We start from the raw sequence: 17,122 nt of genomic DNA, 5'->3' as shown, positions 1-17,122 counted from the left end.
GCAGTGCTCATGGACACACCTGCACGTGCCCGCACGATGAGGGTCACACAAGGACAGATTGACACAAACGTGCCCAGCAAAACGCTCCGTCGGCCTCTGACTGTTGCAACACGGTCAGAGCTTCCCCGTGAAAGCCCGGTGGCATGAGACAAGGAGCGCCCATCAGAGAGGGAGAGGTGGAGGGCATAAGGGCAAAGGATGTGCCACATCCTCCCACAAGGCAGTCCCTGGGCATGTGCAGGAGAAGCGTGAGGGGGTGCCCATTGCCTGAGCCCTTTGGCACACGCAAGCCCACAGGAATGACCTAGGTGCTGCCTGCACGGCGTGCCTTCAGCGCTTGAGCTGAGTCTTCTGCCACACTGACGTCTTTCTGGCCCGGGAAACCTCGGGCCTCTCATCCCGGCCCTTAGAGAAGCCTCCTGCTGGGAAGTACGTGGCATAAGCCAGGAAATGCAAAGGCATCAGGGCAGGAAAGCAGGACACAGCCCAGGGCATTAGCTGGGATGGCTTGCGTTTGTCTTGAGCTGGTCAGAAAATTACTACTTCCAGAGAGGGTGCCTCTGGGCCTGAGGCAGTGCGGGACTACTATAAAAGGCAGCCCAACTCTCTGCTCTCCCATCCACTTCTCTCGCCTCCTTCTCCTTGGCAGCCAGGTGAGTGCAAGGTCTCCTGTCCTCTTCCTTCTCCATCGGGTCTTTCCTCCATGCATGTCTCAGCTGAGAGGGGCTGTGCGAGCCCAGGGCTGGCAGCTGCTTCTCAAGGGAGAGGGCACAGAAGGTCTGTCTTCTACAGGGTGGGGCTGGGACTTAGTTGAGGTGTCTCTGGGGGGTCTTTGAGCCAGCCCGGAGGTGCCTTGGCTCCACTCTGACTGGCTGCAGTGCTGCTTCTCACGTGTCCCCGTTTTCTGCTTCCCCTGCCCTCTCTCCCAGGTGCACCTCTTGCCCACAGACATGTCCTGCTGTAGCCCGTGCCAGCCCTGCGGCCCCACCCCGCTGGCCAACAGCTGCACTGAGCCCTGTTGCAGGCAGTGCCAGAGCTCCACCGTCGTCATCGAACCCTCTCCTGTGGTGGTGACCCTGCCCGGCCCATCCTCAGCTCCTTCCCGCAGAACACCGTTGTGGGCTCCTCCACCTCCGCTGCCGCCGGCAGCATCCTCAGCAGCCAGGGAGTGCCCATCTCCTCCGGGGGCTTTGACCTCTCCTGCCTTACCAGAGGCTACTGTGGCAGCAGGTGCCGCCCCTGCTAAGGCTGCTGGACGCCTTCCTTGGGCAAGAAGCTTCAAGACCTCAGAAGATGGTGCTGGACAGGAGACTCTGAGGAGCTTCAGGGCTCCGCTCTCTCTTCCCTCTTTCCTCTGCTGCTGACTTTTCCCTTTCCCCAGTGCCAGCCCGCGGCGGCTCCACCGCGTCTTGGGGCTGCCCCTGGTGCTCCCTGTGAGACACCCCCTTTTTCTTCTTTGGGCTCATTAAAGTTGTGCTGCATCCAAGCCTGCGCCCTCCGCGTCCTCCTTCCTTCCGGGGCCTCCCTTCTATCTGCTCAGCGAAAAGGTCAAGGAAGGGGAGGGTGGCAAGCATTGCAGTGCTTCTTGTTTTCTGCCCTTTCCCTTGCAGGTGACAAAGGCCTCCCTGGCTACTCTGCAGCCCTGGTCCTTCGGTGAGCGCGTGGCTCCAAAGGCTGCCAGGTGTGGGGATGGGAAACAACAACGCCAGGCGACAGCCCACGGCCTTATCTCCCCCCTCCCCTCCCCTCCATTACCCGCTCTAGGGTCCGTGGCCAGCGCACACGGGCACGGGCTGATGAGAAAGTTACCTCCAGCAGTCCCTCAGCGCCTGGCTGGGCACGTGCTCTCCCCGGGTGCAGAAAAGGAAATCCTGCCAAGGGTTAGTTAGCAGAGGGATTGGCAGGGCTGCCTCTGTGAGGAGGTGCCACAAGCTGTCCTCATGTCAGATGGAGCCAGTTCCAGACGGCTCCAAGACAGACCCGCTGCTGGCCAAAGCTCAGCCAATCAGCGACGCTGCCAACGCCTCTGTCAGAACGTATCTGAGGCAGCCGGCACAGAAACTGATGCTTTCACTCCACTTCCCGTTAGTCCTGCCCAGGTTTCTGCTTTTCACCTGCCTATACATTAGCAGATTGCTTCCAGCAGAATGGTTGTTCTTACTGTGCTCCTAACCGAGCCTGGACACTTCGACATCACTTCTCCCCTTTTGAGATTTAGCCCTTTCTTCTCTTCGATAATTCTCAGCCCCCTTTTGTACTGCTCTTATCTGAGGCCTAGGCAATGTTTTGGCACTCCAACTTTTAGAACAACCAAACTTCCCCAACACTATTCATCTTCCAGTCAAGGTTGCTCTTCAATTTTGGACTAGGCCTTTTCACTTTTCTTGCAGTTTCTCGTCCTTCCAGGTTCAAACGTAGGCCAGACCTCCCGGGTGAAAGGAGGGGGCAGGGGTAGCCAATGGCGGTGGTGGCCTCTGGTTTAAAGAAAGACCTGTGCAAAGAGGATAACATTTGTGAGGCAGGTTATCGGGATAGGGGTTTCCAGACGTTGTCTTGAAAGGACTTACTTTTTCCTTAATCCTCACGGTGATCCTGACCCTCGAGAAAGCCAAAGGCCAGGCTCCCACCCATTCAATATCAGCCTTCTGGCATCACTTTTCACTTTGCCTTTTCAGGGTTCCGCTTCTCCTTTTGACTGGGGGCCTCCAAGGAGTACGGAGCTCCCATTCGATCTTTAAGAGCTTTGACACTCCTTCTACTGCTTCGATTGCAAAACGAGGTCCGCTGTCCGGTTACAGCCCTTCTGGAAGCCTTGCTTTTAACATTGCCTTTACCCCTTCTTTTGCTCGGCTGCTGCGGCACGGGAAAGATTCGGGCCATCCTGACAAAGGGTCAGCCATTACCAGGACATTTTTGCTATTCATCCTATGTTGGTATTCCAGCAAAATCAACTTGCCAATGTTTTCCAGGCATACGGCCTCTTTTTACCTCTCCTGACGGGGTTTCTTTTGCATTTTGGCCTTGGCTTTTCTAAACACGTTTCACACCGCTGGGCAACGCTTTCGCAACTTTCAGCATGCTAATTCCTACAGCGTACACTTTTACCATTTCCACTAAGGCTTCAGCTCCCCTGTGCATGTTGCAAGGTCTCCACTTCATAAGTTCCCTTACTATTTCCGGAGGTACTCCACACTGCCCGCTCGGAGTTTTCCACCACCACGGACGTCAGGAGCTCGGCCACCTCATCTTCTTTCCCTGTAGACTTGGGGGACACGGATTTCTAGAGTCCTTTCTGCAACTAGGGCTGCCGTATTTATTGATAAGGAAGATCAGTTTTCCTTATCAATTGCACGTTGGCCCGGCGCCAAAGGGCTTCTCTTCCCCGTGTTTCCTCCTGTTCCGTGTACTCGGCCTCTTGGGAAACTTTTTCCCCAAAAGGATATTTGCGTGTTAGGGAATGTTGCTGCTAAAACAGCAGCCTTCTCTTTCTGATCTTTTAGTTGCCCTTTTGGGTTTCTCTGTTTCTTTTCCAAGTCCTCTCTCCAATTCCCAATGTCCCTCTTGTAGTGAGGGGCCCAACACTGCGCACGGCAACGAAGGTGCGGCCTGACCAGTGCCGAGTTCAGGGCGACAATCCCTGCCCTGCTCCAACTGACCACACCATTTCTGATTCAAGACGGGATGCCTTTGGCCTTCTTGGCCACCTGGGCACAGTGCTGGCCATATTCAGCGGAAGTCGACCAACACCATCCAAGCCTGTGGCGTTGCCGGGGCTTGTTGTGACCCGAGAGCGGGAGCCATCGAACTGGCCTGGGCCTACGGATGCAGCCTGGCACGACGCCCTCTGAAGAGCCTTCCTGCCTGCCCTCAAGCACATCAGCACTCCCACCCAAGGGGCTTTGCTTTGGAAACTTAAGGCTAGTGCACTCAAAGTCTTTGTCAGTACGATAAAAAGACTGGGAGCGGGGTCCCAGAAGGAAGGAGGACGCGGAGGCGCAGGCTTGGATGCAGCACAGCTTTAATGAGCCAAAGAAGAAAAAGGGGGTGTCTCACAGGGAGCACCAGGGGCAGCCCCCAAGACGCGGTGGAGCCGCCGCGGGCTGGCACTGGGGAAGGGGAAAAGTCAGCAGCAGAGGAAAGAGGGAGGAGAGAGCGGAGCCCTGAAGCTCCTCAGAGTCTCCTGTCCAGCACCATCTTCTGAGGTCTTGAAGCTTCTTGCCCAAGGAAGGCGTCCAGCAGCCTTAGCAGGGGCGGCACCTGCTGCCACAGTAGCCTCTGGTAAGGCAGGAGAGGTCAAAGCCCCCGGAGGAGATGGGCACTCCCTGGCTGCTGAGGATGCTGCCGGCGGCAGCGGAGGTGGAGGAGCCCACAACGGTGTTCTGCGGGAAGGAGCTGAGGATGGGGCCGGGCAGGGTCACCACCACAGGAGAGGGTTCGATGACGACGGTGGAGCTCTGGCACTGTAAGCAACAGGGCTCAGTGCAGCTGTTGGCCAGCGGGGTGGGGCCGCAGGGCTGGCACGGGCTACAGCAGGACATGTCTGTGGGCAAGAGGTGCACCTGGGAGAGAGGGCAGGGGAAGCAGAAAACGGGGACACGTGAGAAGCAGCACTGCAGCCAGTCAGAGTGGAGCCAAGGCACCTCCCGGCCTGGCTTAAAGACCCCCCCAGAGACACCTCAACTAAGTCCCAGCCCCACCCTGTAGAAGACAGACCTTCTGTGCCCTCTCCCTTGAGAAGCAGCTGCCAGCCCTGGGCTCGCACAGCCCCTCTCAGCTGAGACATGCATGGAGGAAAGACCCGATGGAGAAGGAAGAGGACAGGAGGCTTTGCACTCACCTGGCTGCCAAGGAGAAGGAGGCGAGAGAAGTGGATGGGAGAGCAGAGAGTTGGGCTGCCTTTTATAGTAGTCCCGCACTGCCTCAGGCCCAGAGGCACCCTCTCTGGAAGTAGTAATTTTCTGACAAGCTCAAGACAAATGCAAAGCATCCCAGCTAATGCCCTGGGCTGTGTCCTGCTTTCCTGCCCTGATGCCTTTGCATTTCCTGGCTTATGCCACGTACTTCCCAGCAGGAGGCTTCTCTAAGGGCCGGGATGAGAGGCCCGAGGTTTCCCGGGCCAGAAAGACGTCAGTGTGGCAGAAGACTCAGCTCAAGCGCTGAAGGCACGCCGTGCAGGCAGCACCTAGGTCATTCCTGTGGGCTTGCGTGTGCCAAAGGGCTCAGGCAATGGGCACCCCTCTCACGCTTCTCCTGCGCATGCCCAGGGACTGCCTCTTGGGGGGGGACGTGGCACATCCTTTGCTCTCATGCCCCCAACCTCTCTCTCTGATGGGTGCTCCTTGTCGCAGAACGACGTTCTTAGAGGCGGGCAGCTGTGGATTGATTCCTGCGTGTGCGAAATCAGGCAAGGAAGGTGGGAGACAGACAGGGAAGGAAACAAACAGGCAGTGGATCCACGGACATGTAACCTGGGAAGAATATAAGGATGTTGCCTGGACGTGTAGGGGTGGGCTTAGGGAAGCTAAGGCCCAGTGGGAGCTAAATTTGGTGAGGGGTGTGAAGAAGAAGAAGAAGAAGATGGGCTCCTACCGGTGTGCTGGCCCCAGAAGGAAGACTAAAGGAAATGCGCACACCCTGTCCCAATCCTTAGGACAGCAGAGCTGATGACAACGGACAGGGAGAAGGCTGAGGTACTCAACAATTTTTTTCCTCAGTTTTCAACGGTAATCTCTCTTCCAACATCTGTCAAGCCCCTGAAGCTCAATGCTTCAGGGACAGGGGCGGTGAAGTCTCTCCCCTTGCAGGAGAAGGTGAGGTTTGAGAGTACCGGAGGAACCTCAACATACCTATGTGGTAGAGCAGAGATGATAGAATGGTCTGGTTGGGAGGGACCCTTAAATATATAATCTAGTTCCATCCCCCCCCTGCCGTGGGCAGGCACATCTGCCACTAGACCAGCCTGCTCAAAGCCCCATCCAACCATGCCTTCAACACGTGCAGGCATGGGGCATCCGGCTTCTTGGGGCAAACTGCTCCTGTACCTCACCACCCTCACAGGGCAGGTTTTCTTCTTGACACCTGCTCTAAACCTACGCTTTTCCCCTTTAAAACTGCTACCCCTTTTCCTACCACTACACTCCCTGATAGAGTCGAGCCCCATCTCTCACGTCGGCCTGCTTCCAGTCATGGAAGGCCACTCTAAAGTCTCTCCAAAGCTTTCTCTTCTCTACCCTAAACAACCTCAACTCTCTTGGCTTTTCTTTCGTAGGGGAGGTCTTCCATCCCACGCCATTCGTACCTCTGAACTGCAGAAATACGGGTTTGATGCAGGGACTGCTAACACGGGTAAGGAATTGGCTTTCTGGCCACATCCAAAGAGTTCCGCTCAATGGCTCCACGTGCAAGTGGAAACCAGGAATGAGTGGTGTGCCTCAAGGCTCTGTACCGGGACCAATAGTATCTCCCTTCTTCCTCAGTGACATAGACGTCGGAATCGAACGCACTCTCGGCAAGTTTGCAGACGGCCCCAAGCTGAGTGGTGCAGTTAGTTCCCTTGAGGGAAGGGATGTCATCAGAGCCACCTTGACAGGCTTGAGGAGTGGGACTGCGTGAGCCTCGTGAAGTTCAACAGGGCCAAGTGAAAGGTCCTGCCACTGGGCTGGGGCAGTGGCCGGGATCAACACAGGCTGATAAGCGGATTCAGAACTGCCCCACGGAGAAGGGCTTGGAGATACTGCTGAAACATTGGACGTGAGACAGCAGTGCACAAGATTGTTCTCTAAGCCCTTCCCCAGCTTCATTGCCCTTCCTTGGACAGGCTCCAGCACCCGAACATCCCTCTTGCAGTGAAGAGCCCATCAGTGCAAACAGCAATGACCCAGTGCCGAGTTTGGGGGGACAATCACCGCCCTGCTCCTACTGGCCTACTGACCACACCGTTTCCGATTCAAGGCAGGATGTCATTGGCCTTCTCTGCCAGTCGGGCACAGTGCTGGCTGATATTCAGGCAGAGTTGACCAACACCATCCAAGCGCAGGAGGCGGCGCTGAGCGTGGCTTCAGCCTCATACAATAGGCCTCAGCCTACGGAAGCAGCCTGGCCAGAACCCTCTGAAGAGCCTTCCTGCCTTCAAGCAGGTCTACACTCCCCCCCAGTGTGGTTTTGTCTGGGAAGTTAACGACGGTGCAGTCCAGCCCTCCGTCCATATCTTATCCAATGATAACGATACGGAAGAAAACTGGCTGCTGTGCTGAGCCCTGGGGGAACAGCGCTGCTGACCGTAAAGCAAGTAATGGAGGCTGCAGGGCACAGAGGCTGCATTTCAGGTCTCGGAGGACATCTCTGCCAGCTGAAAGGAAGCGCCATTCAGAAGCAGAAGGGCTCCTGCAGTGCTCATGGACACACCTGCACGTGCCCGCACGATGAGGGTCACACAAGGACAGACTGACACAAACGTGCCCAGCGAAACGCTCCGTCGGCCTCTGACTGTTGCAACACGGTCAGAGCTTCCCCGTGAAAGCCCGGTGGCATGAGACAAGGAGCGCCCATCAGAGAGGGAGAGGTGGAGGGCATAAGGGCAAAGGATGTGCCACATCCTCCCACAAGGCAGTCCCTGGGCATGTGCAGGAGAAGCGTGAGGGGGTGCCCATTGCCTGAGCCCTTTGGCACACGCAAGCCCACAGGAATGACCTAGGTGCTGCCTGCACGGCGTGCCTTCAGCGCTTGAGCTGAGTCTTCTGCCACACTGACGTCTTTCTGGCCCGGGAAACCTCGGGCCTCTCATCACGGCCCTTAGAGAAGCCTCCTGCTGGGAAGTACGTGGCATAAGCCAGGAAATGCAAAGGCATCAGGGCAGGAAAGCAGGACACAGCCCAGGGCATTAGCTGGGATGGCTTGCGTTTGTCTTGAGCTGGTCAGAAAATTACTACTTCCAGAGAGGGTGCCTCTGGGCCTGAGGCAGTGCGGGACTACTATAAAAGGCAGCCCAACTCTCTGCTCTCCCATCCACTTCTCTCGCCTCCTTCTCCTTGGCAGCCAGGTGAGTGCAAAGCCTCCTGTCCTCTTCCTTCTCCATCGGGTCTTTCCTCCATGCATGTCTCAGCTGAGAGGGGCTGTGCGAGCCCAGGGCTGGCAGCTGCTTCTCAAGGGAGAGGGCACAGAAGGTCTGTCTTCTACAGGGTGGGGCTGGGACTTAGTTGAGGTGTCTCTGGGGGGGTCTTTGAGCCAGCCCGGAGGTGCCTTGGCTCCACTCTGACCGGCTGCAGTGCTGCTTCTCACGTGTCCCCGTTTTCTGCTTCCCCTGCCCTCTCTCCCAGGTGCACCTCTTGCCCACAGACATGTCCTGCTGTAGCCCGTGCCAGCCCTGTGGCCCCACCCCGCTGGCCAACAGCTGCACTGAGCCCTGTTGCAGGCAGTGCCAGAGCTCCACCGTTGTCATCGAACCCTCTCCTGTGGTGGTGACCCTGCCCGGCCCCATCCTCAGCTCCTTCCCGCAGAACACCGTTGTGGGCTCCTCCACCTCCGCTGCCGCCGGCAGCATCCTCAGCAGCCAGGGAGTGCCCATCTCCTCCGGGGGCTTTGACCTCTCCTGCCTTACCAGAGGCTACTGTGGCAGCAGGTGCCGCCCCTGCTAAGGCTGCTGGACGCCTTCCTTGGGCAAGAAGCTTCAAGACCTCAGAAGATGGTGCTGGACAGGAGACTCTGAGGAGCTTCAGGGCTCCGCTCTCTCCTCCCTCTTTCCTCTGCTGCTGACTTTTCCCTTTCCCCAGTGCCAGCCCGCGGCGGCTCCACCGCGTCTTGGGGGCTGCCCCTGGTGCTCCCTGTGAGACACCCCCTTTTTCTTCTTTGGGCTCATTAAAGTTGTGCTGCATCCAAGCCTGCGCCTCCGCGTCCTCCTTCCTTCCGGGGCCTCCCTTCTATCTGCTCAGCGAAAAGGTCAAGGAAGGGGAGGGTGGCAAGCATTGCAGTGCTTCTTGTTTTCTGCCCTTTCCCTTGCAGGTGACAAAGGCCTCCCTGGCTACTCCGCAGTCCTGGTCCTTCGGTGAGCGCCTGGCTCCAAAGGCTGCCAGGTGTGGGGATGGGAAACAACAACGCCAGGCGACAGCCCACGGCCTTATCTCCCCCCTCCCCTCCCCTCCATTACCCGCTCTAGGGTCCGTGGCCAGCGCACACGGGCACGGGCTGACGAGAAAGTTACCTCCAGCAGTCCCTCAGCGCCTGGCTGGGCACGTGCTCTCCCGGGTGCAGAAAAGGAAATCCTGCCAAGGGTTAGTTAGCAGAGGGATTGGCAGGGCTGCCTTCTGTGAGGAGGTGCCACAAGCTGTCCTCATGTCAGATGGAGCCAGTTCCAGACGGCTCCAAGACAGACCCGCTGCTGGCCAAAGCTCAGCCAATCAGCGACGCTGCCAACGCCTCTGTCAGAACGTATCTGAGGCAGCCGGCACAGAAACTGCCGCTTTCACTCCACTTCCCGTTAGTCCTGCCCAGGTTTCTGCTTTTCACCTGCCTATACATTAGCAGATTGCTTCCAGCAGAATGGTTGTTCTTACTGTGCTCCTAACCGAGCCTGGACACTTCGACATCACTTCTCCCCTTTTGAGATTTAGCCCTTTCTTTCTCTTCGATAATTCTCAGCCCCCTTTTGTACTGCTCTTATCTGAGGCCTAGGCAATGTTTTGGCACTCCAACTTTTAGAACAACCAAACTTCCCCAACACTATTCATCTTCCAGTCAAGGTTGCTCTTCAATTTTGGACTAGGCCTTTTCACTTTTCTTGCAGTTTCTCGTCCTTCCAGGTTCAAACGTAGGCCAGACCTCCCGGGTGAAAGGAGGGGGCAGGGGTAGCCAATGGCGGTGGTGGCCTCTGGTTTAAAGAAAGACCTGTGCAAAGAGGATAACATTTGTGAGGCAGGTTATCGGGATAGGGGTTTCCAGACGTTGTCTTGAAAGGACTTACTTTTTCCTTAATCCTCACGGTGATCCTGACCCTCGAGAAAGCCAAAGGCCAGGCTCCCACCCATTCAATATCAGCCTTCTGGCATCACTTTTCACTTTGCCTTTTCAGGGTTCCGCTTCTCCTTTTGACTGGGGGCCTCCAAGGAGTACGGAGCTCCCATTCGATCTTTAAGAGCTTTGACACTCCTTCTACTGCTTCGATTGCAAAACGAGGTCCGCTGTCCGGTTACAGCCCTTCTGGAAGCCTTGCTTTTAACATTGCCTTTACCCCTTCTTTTGCTCGGCTGCTGCGGCACGGGAAAGATTCGGGCCATCCTGACAAAGGGTCAGCCATTACCAGGACATTTTTGCTATTCATCCTATGTTGGTATTCCAGCAAAATCAACTTGCCAATGTTTTCCAGGCATACGGCCTCTTTTTACCTCTCCTGACGGGGGTTTCTTTTGCATTTTGGCCTTGGCTTTTCTAAACACGTTTCACACCGCTGGGCAACGCTTTTCGCAACTTTCAGCATGCTAATTCCTACAGCGTACACTTTTACCATTTCCACTAAGGCTTCAGCTCCCCTGTGCATGTTGCAAGGTCTCCACTTCATAAGTTCCCTTACTATTTCCGGAGGTACTCCACACTGCCCGCTCGGAGTTTTCCACCACCACGGACGTCAGGAGCTCGGCCACCTCATCTTCTTTCCCTGTAGACTTGGGGGACACGGATTTCTAGAGTCCTTTCTGCAACTAGGGCTGCCGTATTTATTGATAAGGGAAGATCAGTTTTCCTTATCAATTGCACGTTGGCCCGGCGCCAAAGGGCTTCTCTTCCCCGTGTTTCCTCCTGTTCCGTGTCCTCGGCCTCTTGGGAAACTTTTTCCCCAAAAGGATATTTGCGTGTTAGGGAATGTTGCTGCTAAAACAGCAGCCTTCTCTTTCTGATCTTTTAGTTGCCCTTTTGGGTTTCTCTGTTTCTTTTCCAAGTCCTCTCTCCAATTCCCAATGTCCCTCTTGTAGTGAGGGGCCCAACACTGCGCACGGCAACGAAGGTGCGGCCTGACCAGTGCCGAGTTCAGGGCGACAATCCCTGCCCTGCTCCAACTGACCACACCATTTCTGATTCAAGACGGGATGCCTTTGGCCTTCTTGGCCACCTGGGCACAGTGCTGGCCATATTCAGCGGAAGTCGACCAACACCATCCAAGCCTGTGGCGTTGCCGGGGCTTGTTGTGACCCGAGAGCGGGAGCCATCGAACTGGCCTGGGCCTACGGATGCAGCCTGGCACGACGCCCTCTGAAGAGCCTTCCTGGCTGCCCTCAAGCACATCAGCACTCCCACCCAAGGGGCTTTGCTTTGGAAACTTAAGGCTAGTGCACTCAAAGTCTTTGTCAGTACGATAAAAAGACTGGGAGCGGGGTCCCAGAAGGAAGGAGGACGCGGAGGCGCAGGCTTGGATGCAGCACAGCTTTAATGAGCCAAAGAAGAAAAAGGGGGTGTCTCACAGGGAGCACCAGGGGCAGCCCCCAAGACGCGGTGGAGCCGCCGCGGGCTGGCACTGGGGAAGGGGAAAAGTCAGCAGCAGAGGAAAGAGGGAGGAGAGAGCGGAGCCCTGAAGCTCCTCAGAGTCTCCTGTCCAGCACCATCTTCTGAGGTCTTGAAGCTTCTTGCCCAAGGAAGGCGTCCAGCAGCCTTAGCAGGGGCGGCACCTGCTGCCACAGTAGCCTCTGGTAAGGCAGGAGAGGTCAAAGCCCCCGGAGGAGATGGGCACTCCCTGGCTGCTGAGGATGCTGCCGGCGGCAGCGGAGGTGGAGGAGCCCACAACGGTGTTCTGCGGGAAGGAGCTGAGGATGGGGCCGGGCAGGGTCACCACCACAGGAGAGGGTTCGATGACGACGGTGGAGCTCTGGCACTGTAAGCAACAGGGCTCAGTGCAGCTGTTGGCCAGCGGGGTGGGGCCGCAGGGCTGGCACGGGCTACAGCAGGACATGTCTGTGGGCAAGAGGTGCACCTGGGAGAGAGGGCAGGGGAAGCAGAAAACGGGGACACGTGAGAAGCAGCACTGCAGCCAGTCAGAGTGGAGCCAAGGCACCTCCCGGCCTGGCTTAAAGACCTCCCCAGAGACACCTCAACTAAGTCCCAGCCCCACCCTGTAGAAGACAGACCTTCTGTGCCCTCTCCCTTGAGAAGCAGCTGCCAGCCCTGGGCTCGCACAGCCCCTCTCAGCTGAGACATGCATGGAGGAAAGACCCGATGGAGAAGGAAGAGGACAGGAGGCTTTGCACTCACCTGGCTGCCAAGGAGAAGGAGGCGAGAGAAGTGGATGGGAGAGCAGAGAGTTGGGCTGCCTTTTATAGTAGTCCCGCACTGCCTCAGGCCCAGAGGCACCCTCTCTGGAAGTAGTAATTTTCTGACAAGCTCAAGACAAATGCAAAGCATCCCAGCTAATGCCCTGGGCTGTGTCCTGCTTTCCTGCCCTGATGCCTTTGCATTTCCTGGCTTATGCCACGTACTTCCCAGCAGGAGGCTTCTCTAAGGGCCGGGATGAGAGGCCCGAGGTTTCCTGGGCCAGAAAGACGTCAGTGTGGCAGAAGACTCAGCTCAAGCGCTGAAGGCACGCCGTGCAGGCAGCACCTAGGTCATTCCTGTGGGCTTGCGTGTGCCAAAGGGCTCAGGCAATGGGCACCCCTCTCACGCTTCTCCTGCGCATGCCCAGGGACTGCCTCTTGGGGGGGGACGTGGCACATCCTTTGCTCTCATGCCCCCAACCTCTCTCTCTGATGGGTGCTCCTTGTCGCAGAACGACGTTCTTAGAGGCGGGCAGCCGTGGATTGATTCCTGCGTGTGCGAAATCAGGCAAGGAAGGTGGGAGACAGACAGGGAAGGAAACAAACAGGCAGTGGATCCACGGACATGTAACCTGGGAAGAATATAAGGATGTTGCCTGGACGTGTAGGGGTGGGCTTAGGGAAGCTAAGGCCCAGTGGGAGCTAAATTTGGTGAGGGGTGTGAAGAAGAAGAAGAAGAAGAAGAAGAAGAAGATGGGCTCCTACCGGTGTGCTGGCCCCAGAAGGAAGACTAAAGGAAATGCGCACACCCTGCCCCAATCCTTAGGACAGCAGAGCTGATGACAACGGACAGGGAGAAGGCTGAGGTACTCAACAATTTTTTTCCTCAGTTTTCAACGGTAATCTCTCTTCCAACATCTGTCAAGCCCCTGAAGCTCAATGCTTCAGGGACAGGGGCGGTGAAGTCTCTCCCCTTGCAGGAGAAGGTGAGGTTTGAGAGTACCGGAGGAACCTCAACATACCTATGTGGTAGAGCAGAGATGATAGAATGGTCTGGTTGGGAGGGACCCTTAAATATATAATCTAGTTCCATCCCCCCCTGCCGTGGGCAGGCACATCTGCCACTAGACCAGCCTGCTCAAAGCCCCATCCAACCATGCCTTCAACACGTGCAGGCATGGGGCATCCGGCTTCTTGGGGCAAACTGCTCCTGTACCTCACCACCCTCACAGGGCAGGTTTTCTTCTTGACACCTGCTCTAAACCTACGCTTTTCCCCTTTAAAACTGCTACCCCTTTTCCTACCACTACACTCCCTGATAGAGTCGAGCCCCATCTCTCACGTCGGCCTGCTTCCAGTCATGGAAGGCCACTCTAAAGTCTCTCCAAAGCTTTCTCTTCTCTACCCTAAACAACCTCAACTCTCTTGGCTTTTCTTTCGTAGGGGAGGTCTTCCATCCCACGCCATTCGTACCTCTGAACTGCAGAAATACGGGTTTGATGCAGGGACTGCTAACACGGGTAAGGAATTGGCTTTCTGGCCACATCCAAAGAGTTCCGCTCAATGGCTCCACGTGCAAGTGGAAACCAGGAATGAGTGGTGTGCCTCAAGGCTCTGTACCGGGACCAATAGTATCTCCCTTCTTCCTCAGTGACATAGACGTCGGAATCGAACGCACTCTCGGCAAGTTTGCAGACGGCCCCAAGCTGAGTGGTGCAGTTAGTTCCCTTGAGGGAAGGGATGTCATCAGAGCCACCTTGACAGGCTTGAGGAGTGGGACTGCGTGAGCCTCGTGAAGTTCAACAGGGCCAAGTGAAAGGTCCTGCCACTGGGCTGGGGCAGTGGCCGGGATCAACACAGGCTGATAAGCGGATTCAGAACTGCCCCACGGAGAAGGGCTTGGAGATACTGCTGAAACATTGGACGTGAGACAGCAGTGCACAAGATTGTTCTCTAAGCCCTTCCCCAGCTTCATTGCCCTTCCTTGGACAGGCTCCAGCACCCGAACATCCCTCTTGCAGTGAAGAGCCCATCAGTGCAAACAGCAATGACCCAGTGCCGAGTTTGGGGGGACAATCACCGCCCTGCTCCTACTGGCCTACTGACCACACCGTTTCCGATTCAAGGCAGGATGTCATTGGCCTTCTCTGCCAGTCGGGCACAGTGCTGGCTGATATTCAGGCAGATGTTGACCAACACCATCCAAGCGCAGGAGGCGGCGCTGAGCGTGGCTTCAGCCTCATACAATAGGCCTCAGCCTACGGAAGCAGCCTGGCCAGAACCCTCTGAAGAGCCTTCCTGCCTTCAAGCAGGTCTACACTCCCCCCCAGTGTGGTTTTGTCTGGGAAGTTAACGACGGTGCAGTCCAGCCCTCCGTCCATATCTTATCCAATGATAACGATACGGAAGAAAACTGGCTGCTGTGCTGAGCCCTGGGGGAACAGCGCTGCTGACCGTAAAGCAAGTAATGGAGGCTGCAGGGCACAGAGGCTGCATTTCAGGTCTCGGAGGACATCTCTGCCAGCTGAAAGGAAGCGCCATTCAGAAGCAGAAGGGCTCCTGCAGTGCTCATGGACACACCTGCACGTGCCCGCACGATGAGGGTCACACAAGGACAGACTGACACAAACGTGCCCAGCGAAACGCTCCGTCGGCCTCTGACTGTTGCAACACGGTCAGAGCTTCCCCGTGAAAGCCCGGTGGCATGAGACAAGGAGCGCCCATCAGAGAGGGAGAGGTGGAGGGCATAAGGGCAAAGGATGTGCCACATCCTCCCACAAGGCAGTCCCTGGGCATGTGCAGGAGAAGCGTGAGGGGGTGCCCATTGCCTGAGCCCTTTGGCACACGCAAGCCCACAGGAATGACCTAGGTGCTGCCTGCACGGCGTGCCTTCAGCGCTTGAGCTGAGTCTTCTGCCACACTGACGTCTTTCTGGCCCGGGAAACCTCGGGCCTCTCATCCCGGCCCTTAGAGAAGCCTCCTGCTGGGAAGTACGTGGCATAAGCCAGGAAATGCAAAGGCATCAGGGCAGGAAAGCAGGACACAGCCCAGGGCATTAGCTGGGATGGCTTGCGTTTGTCTTGAGCTGGTCAGAAAATTACTGCTTCCAGAGAGGGTGCCTCTGGGCCTGAGGCAGTGCGGGACTACTATAAAAGGCAGCCCAACTCTCTGCTCTCCCATCCACTTCTCTCGCCTCCTTCTCCTTGGCAGCCAGGTGAGTGCAAAGCCTCCTGTCCTCTTCCTTCTCCATCGGGTCTTTCCTCCATGCATGTCTCAGCTGAGAGGGGCTGTGCGAGCCCAGGGCTGGCAGCTGCTTCTCAAGGGAGAGGGCACAGAAGGTCTGTCTTCTACAGGGTGGGGCTGGGACTTAGTTGAGGTGTCTCTGGGGGGGTCTTTGAGCCAGCCGGGAGGTGTCTTGGCTCCACTCTGACTGGCTGCAGTGCTGCTTCTCACGTGTCCCCGTTTTCTGCTTCCCCTGCCCTCTCTCCCAGGTGCACCTCTTGCCCACAGACATGTCCTGCTGTAGCCCGTGCCAGCCCTGCGGCCCCACCCCGCTGGCCAACAGCTGCACTGAGCCCTGTTGCTTACAGTGCCAGAGCTCCACCGTCGTCATCGAACCCTCTCCTGTGGTGGTGACCCTGCCCGGCCCCATCCTCAGCTCCTTCCCGCAGAACACCGTTGTGGGCTCCTCCACCTCCGCTGCCGCCGGCAGCATCCTCAGCAGCCAGGGAGTGCCCATCTCCTCCGGGGGCTTTGACCTCTCCTGCCTTACCAGAGGCTACTGTGGCAGCAGGTGCCGCCCCTGCTAAGGCTGCTGGACGCCTTCCTTGGGCAAGAAGCTTCAAGACCTCAGAAGATGGTGCTGGACAGGAGACTCTGAGGAGCTTCAGGGCTCCGCTCTCTCCTCCCTCTTTCCTCTGCTGCTGACTTTTCCCTTTCCCCAGTGCCAGCCCGCGGCGGCTCCACCGCGTCTTGGGGGCTGCCCCTGGTGCTCCCTGTGAGACACCCCCTTTTTCTTCTTTGGCTCATTAAAGTTGTGCTGCATCCAAGCCTGCGCCTCCGCGTCCTCCTTCCTTCCGGGGCCTCCCTTCTATCTGCTCAGCGAAAAGGTCAAGGAAGGGGAGGGTGGCAAGCATTGCAGTGCTTCTTGTTTTCTGCCCTTTCCCTTGCAGGTGACAAAGGCCTCCCTGGCTACTCCGCAGCCCCGGTCCTTCGGTGAGCGCCTGGCTCCAAAGGCTGCCAGGTGTGGGGATGGGAAACAACAACGCCAGGCGACAGCCCACGGCCTTATCTCCCCCTTCCCCTCCCCTCCATTACCCGCTCTAGGGTCCATGGCCAGCGCACTCGGGCACGGGCTGACGAGAAAGTTACCTCCAGCAGTCCCTCAGCGCCTGGCTGGGCACGTGCTCTCCCGGGTGCAGAAAAGGAAATCCTGCCAAGGGTTAGTTAGCAGAGGGGTCGGCAGGGCTGCCTTCTGTGAGGAGGTGCCACAAGCTGTCCTCATGTCAGATGGAGCCAGTTCCAGACGGCTCCAAGACAGACCCGCTGCTGGCCAAAGCTCAGCCAATCAGCGACGCTGCCAACGCCTCTGTCAGAACGTATCTGAGGCAGCCGGCACAGAAACTGACGCTTTCACTCCACTTCCCGTTAGTCCTGCCCAGGTTTCTGCTTTTCACCTGCCTATACATTAGCAGATTGCTTCCAGCAGAATGGTTGTTCTTACTGTGCTCCTAACCGAGCCTGGACACTTCGACATCACTTCTCCCCTTTTGAGATTTAGCCCTTTCTTTCTCTTCGATAATTCTCAGCCCCCTTTTGTACTGCTCTTATCAGAGGCCTAGGCAATGTTTTGGCACTCCAACTTTTAGAACAACCAAACTTCCCCAACACTATTC

At 56.9% G+C, this 17,122-nt stretch overlaps 1 protein-coding gene and 4 pseudogenes across 1 annotated transcript; 3 read left to right on the top strand and 2 right to left on the bottom strand.

The window, feature by feature from the left end:
- The first annotated feature begins 36 nt into the window (after window positions 1-36).
- On the top strand, window positions 37-1,246 carry LOC133625848 (feather keratin Cos1-2-like; annotated as a pseudogene).
- Window positions 1,247-4,241: 2,995 nt separating this feature from the next.
- On the bottom strand, window positions 4,242-6,292 carry LOC133625822 (feather keratin Cos1-2-like; annotated as a pseudogene).
- A 1,129-nt stretch (window positions 6,293-7,421) lies between these two features.
- LOC133625808 (feather keratin Cos1-2-like) lies at window positions 7,422-8,633 on the top strand (annotated as a pseudogene).
- A 2,999-nt stretch (window positions 8,634-11,632) lies between these two features.
- LOC133625797 (uncharacterized) lies at window positions 11,633-13,884 on the bottom strand. The gene is given in 6 exon segments (XM_062000189.1): window positions 11,633-11,950; window positions 12,229-12,324; window positions 12,327-12,357; window positions 12,453-12,502; window positions 12,635-12,777; window positions 13,848-13,884. Coding segments are annotated over 6 exon segments (675 nt in total).
- A 940-nt stretch (window positions 13,885-14,824) lies between these two features.
- Window positions 14,825-16,036, top strand: LOC133625783 (feather keratin Cos1-2-like; annotated as a pseudogene).
- The last annotated feature ends 1,086 nt before the right edge of the window (window positions 16,037-17,122 follow it).

Source organism: Colius striatus, chromosome 1, assembly GCF_028858725.1.
Source record: "Colius striatus isolate bColStr4 chromosome 1, bColStr4.1.hap1, whole genome shotgun sequence".
NCBI classification, from domain to species: Eukaryota; Metazoa; Chordata; class Aves; order Coliiformes; family Coliidae; genus Colius; species Colius striatus.
This window is presented reverse-complemented; position numbering and strand designations above follow the sequence as displayed.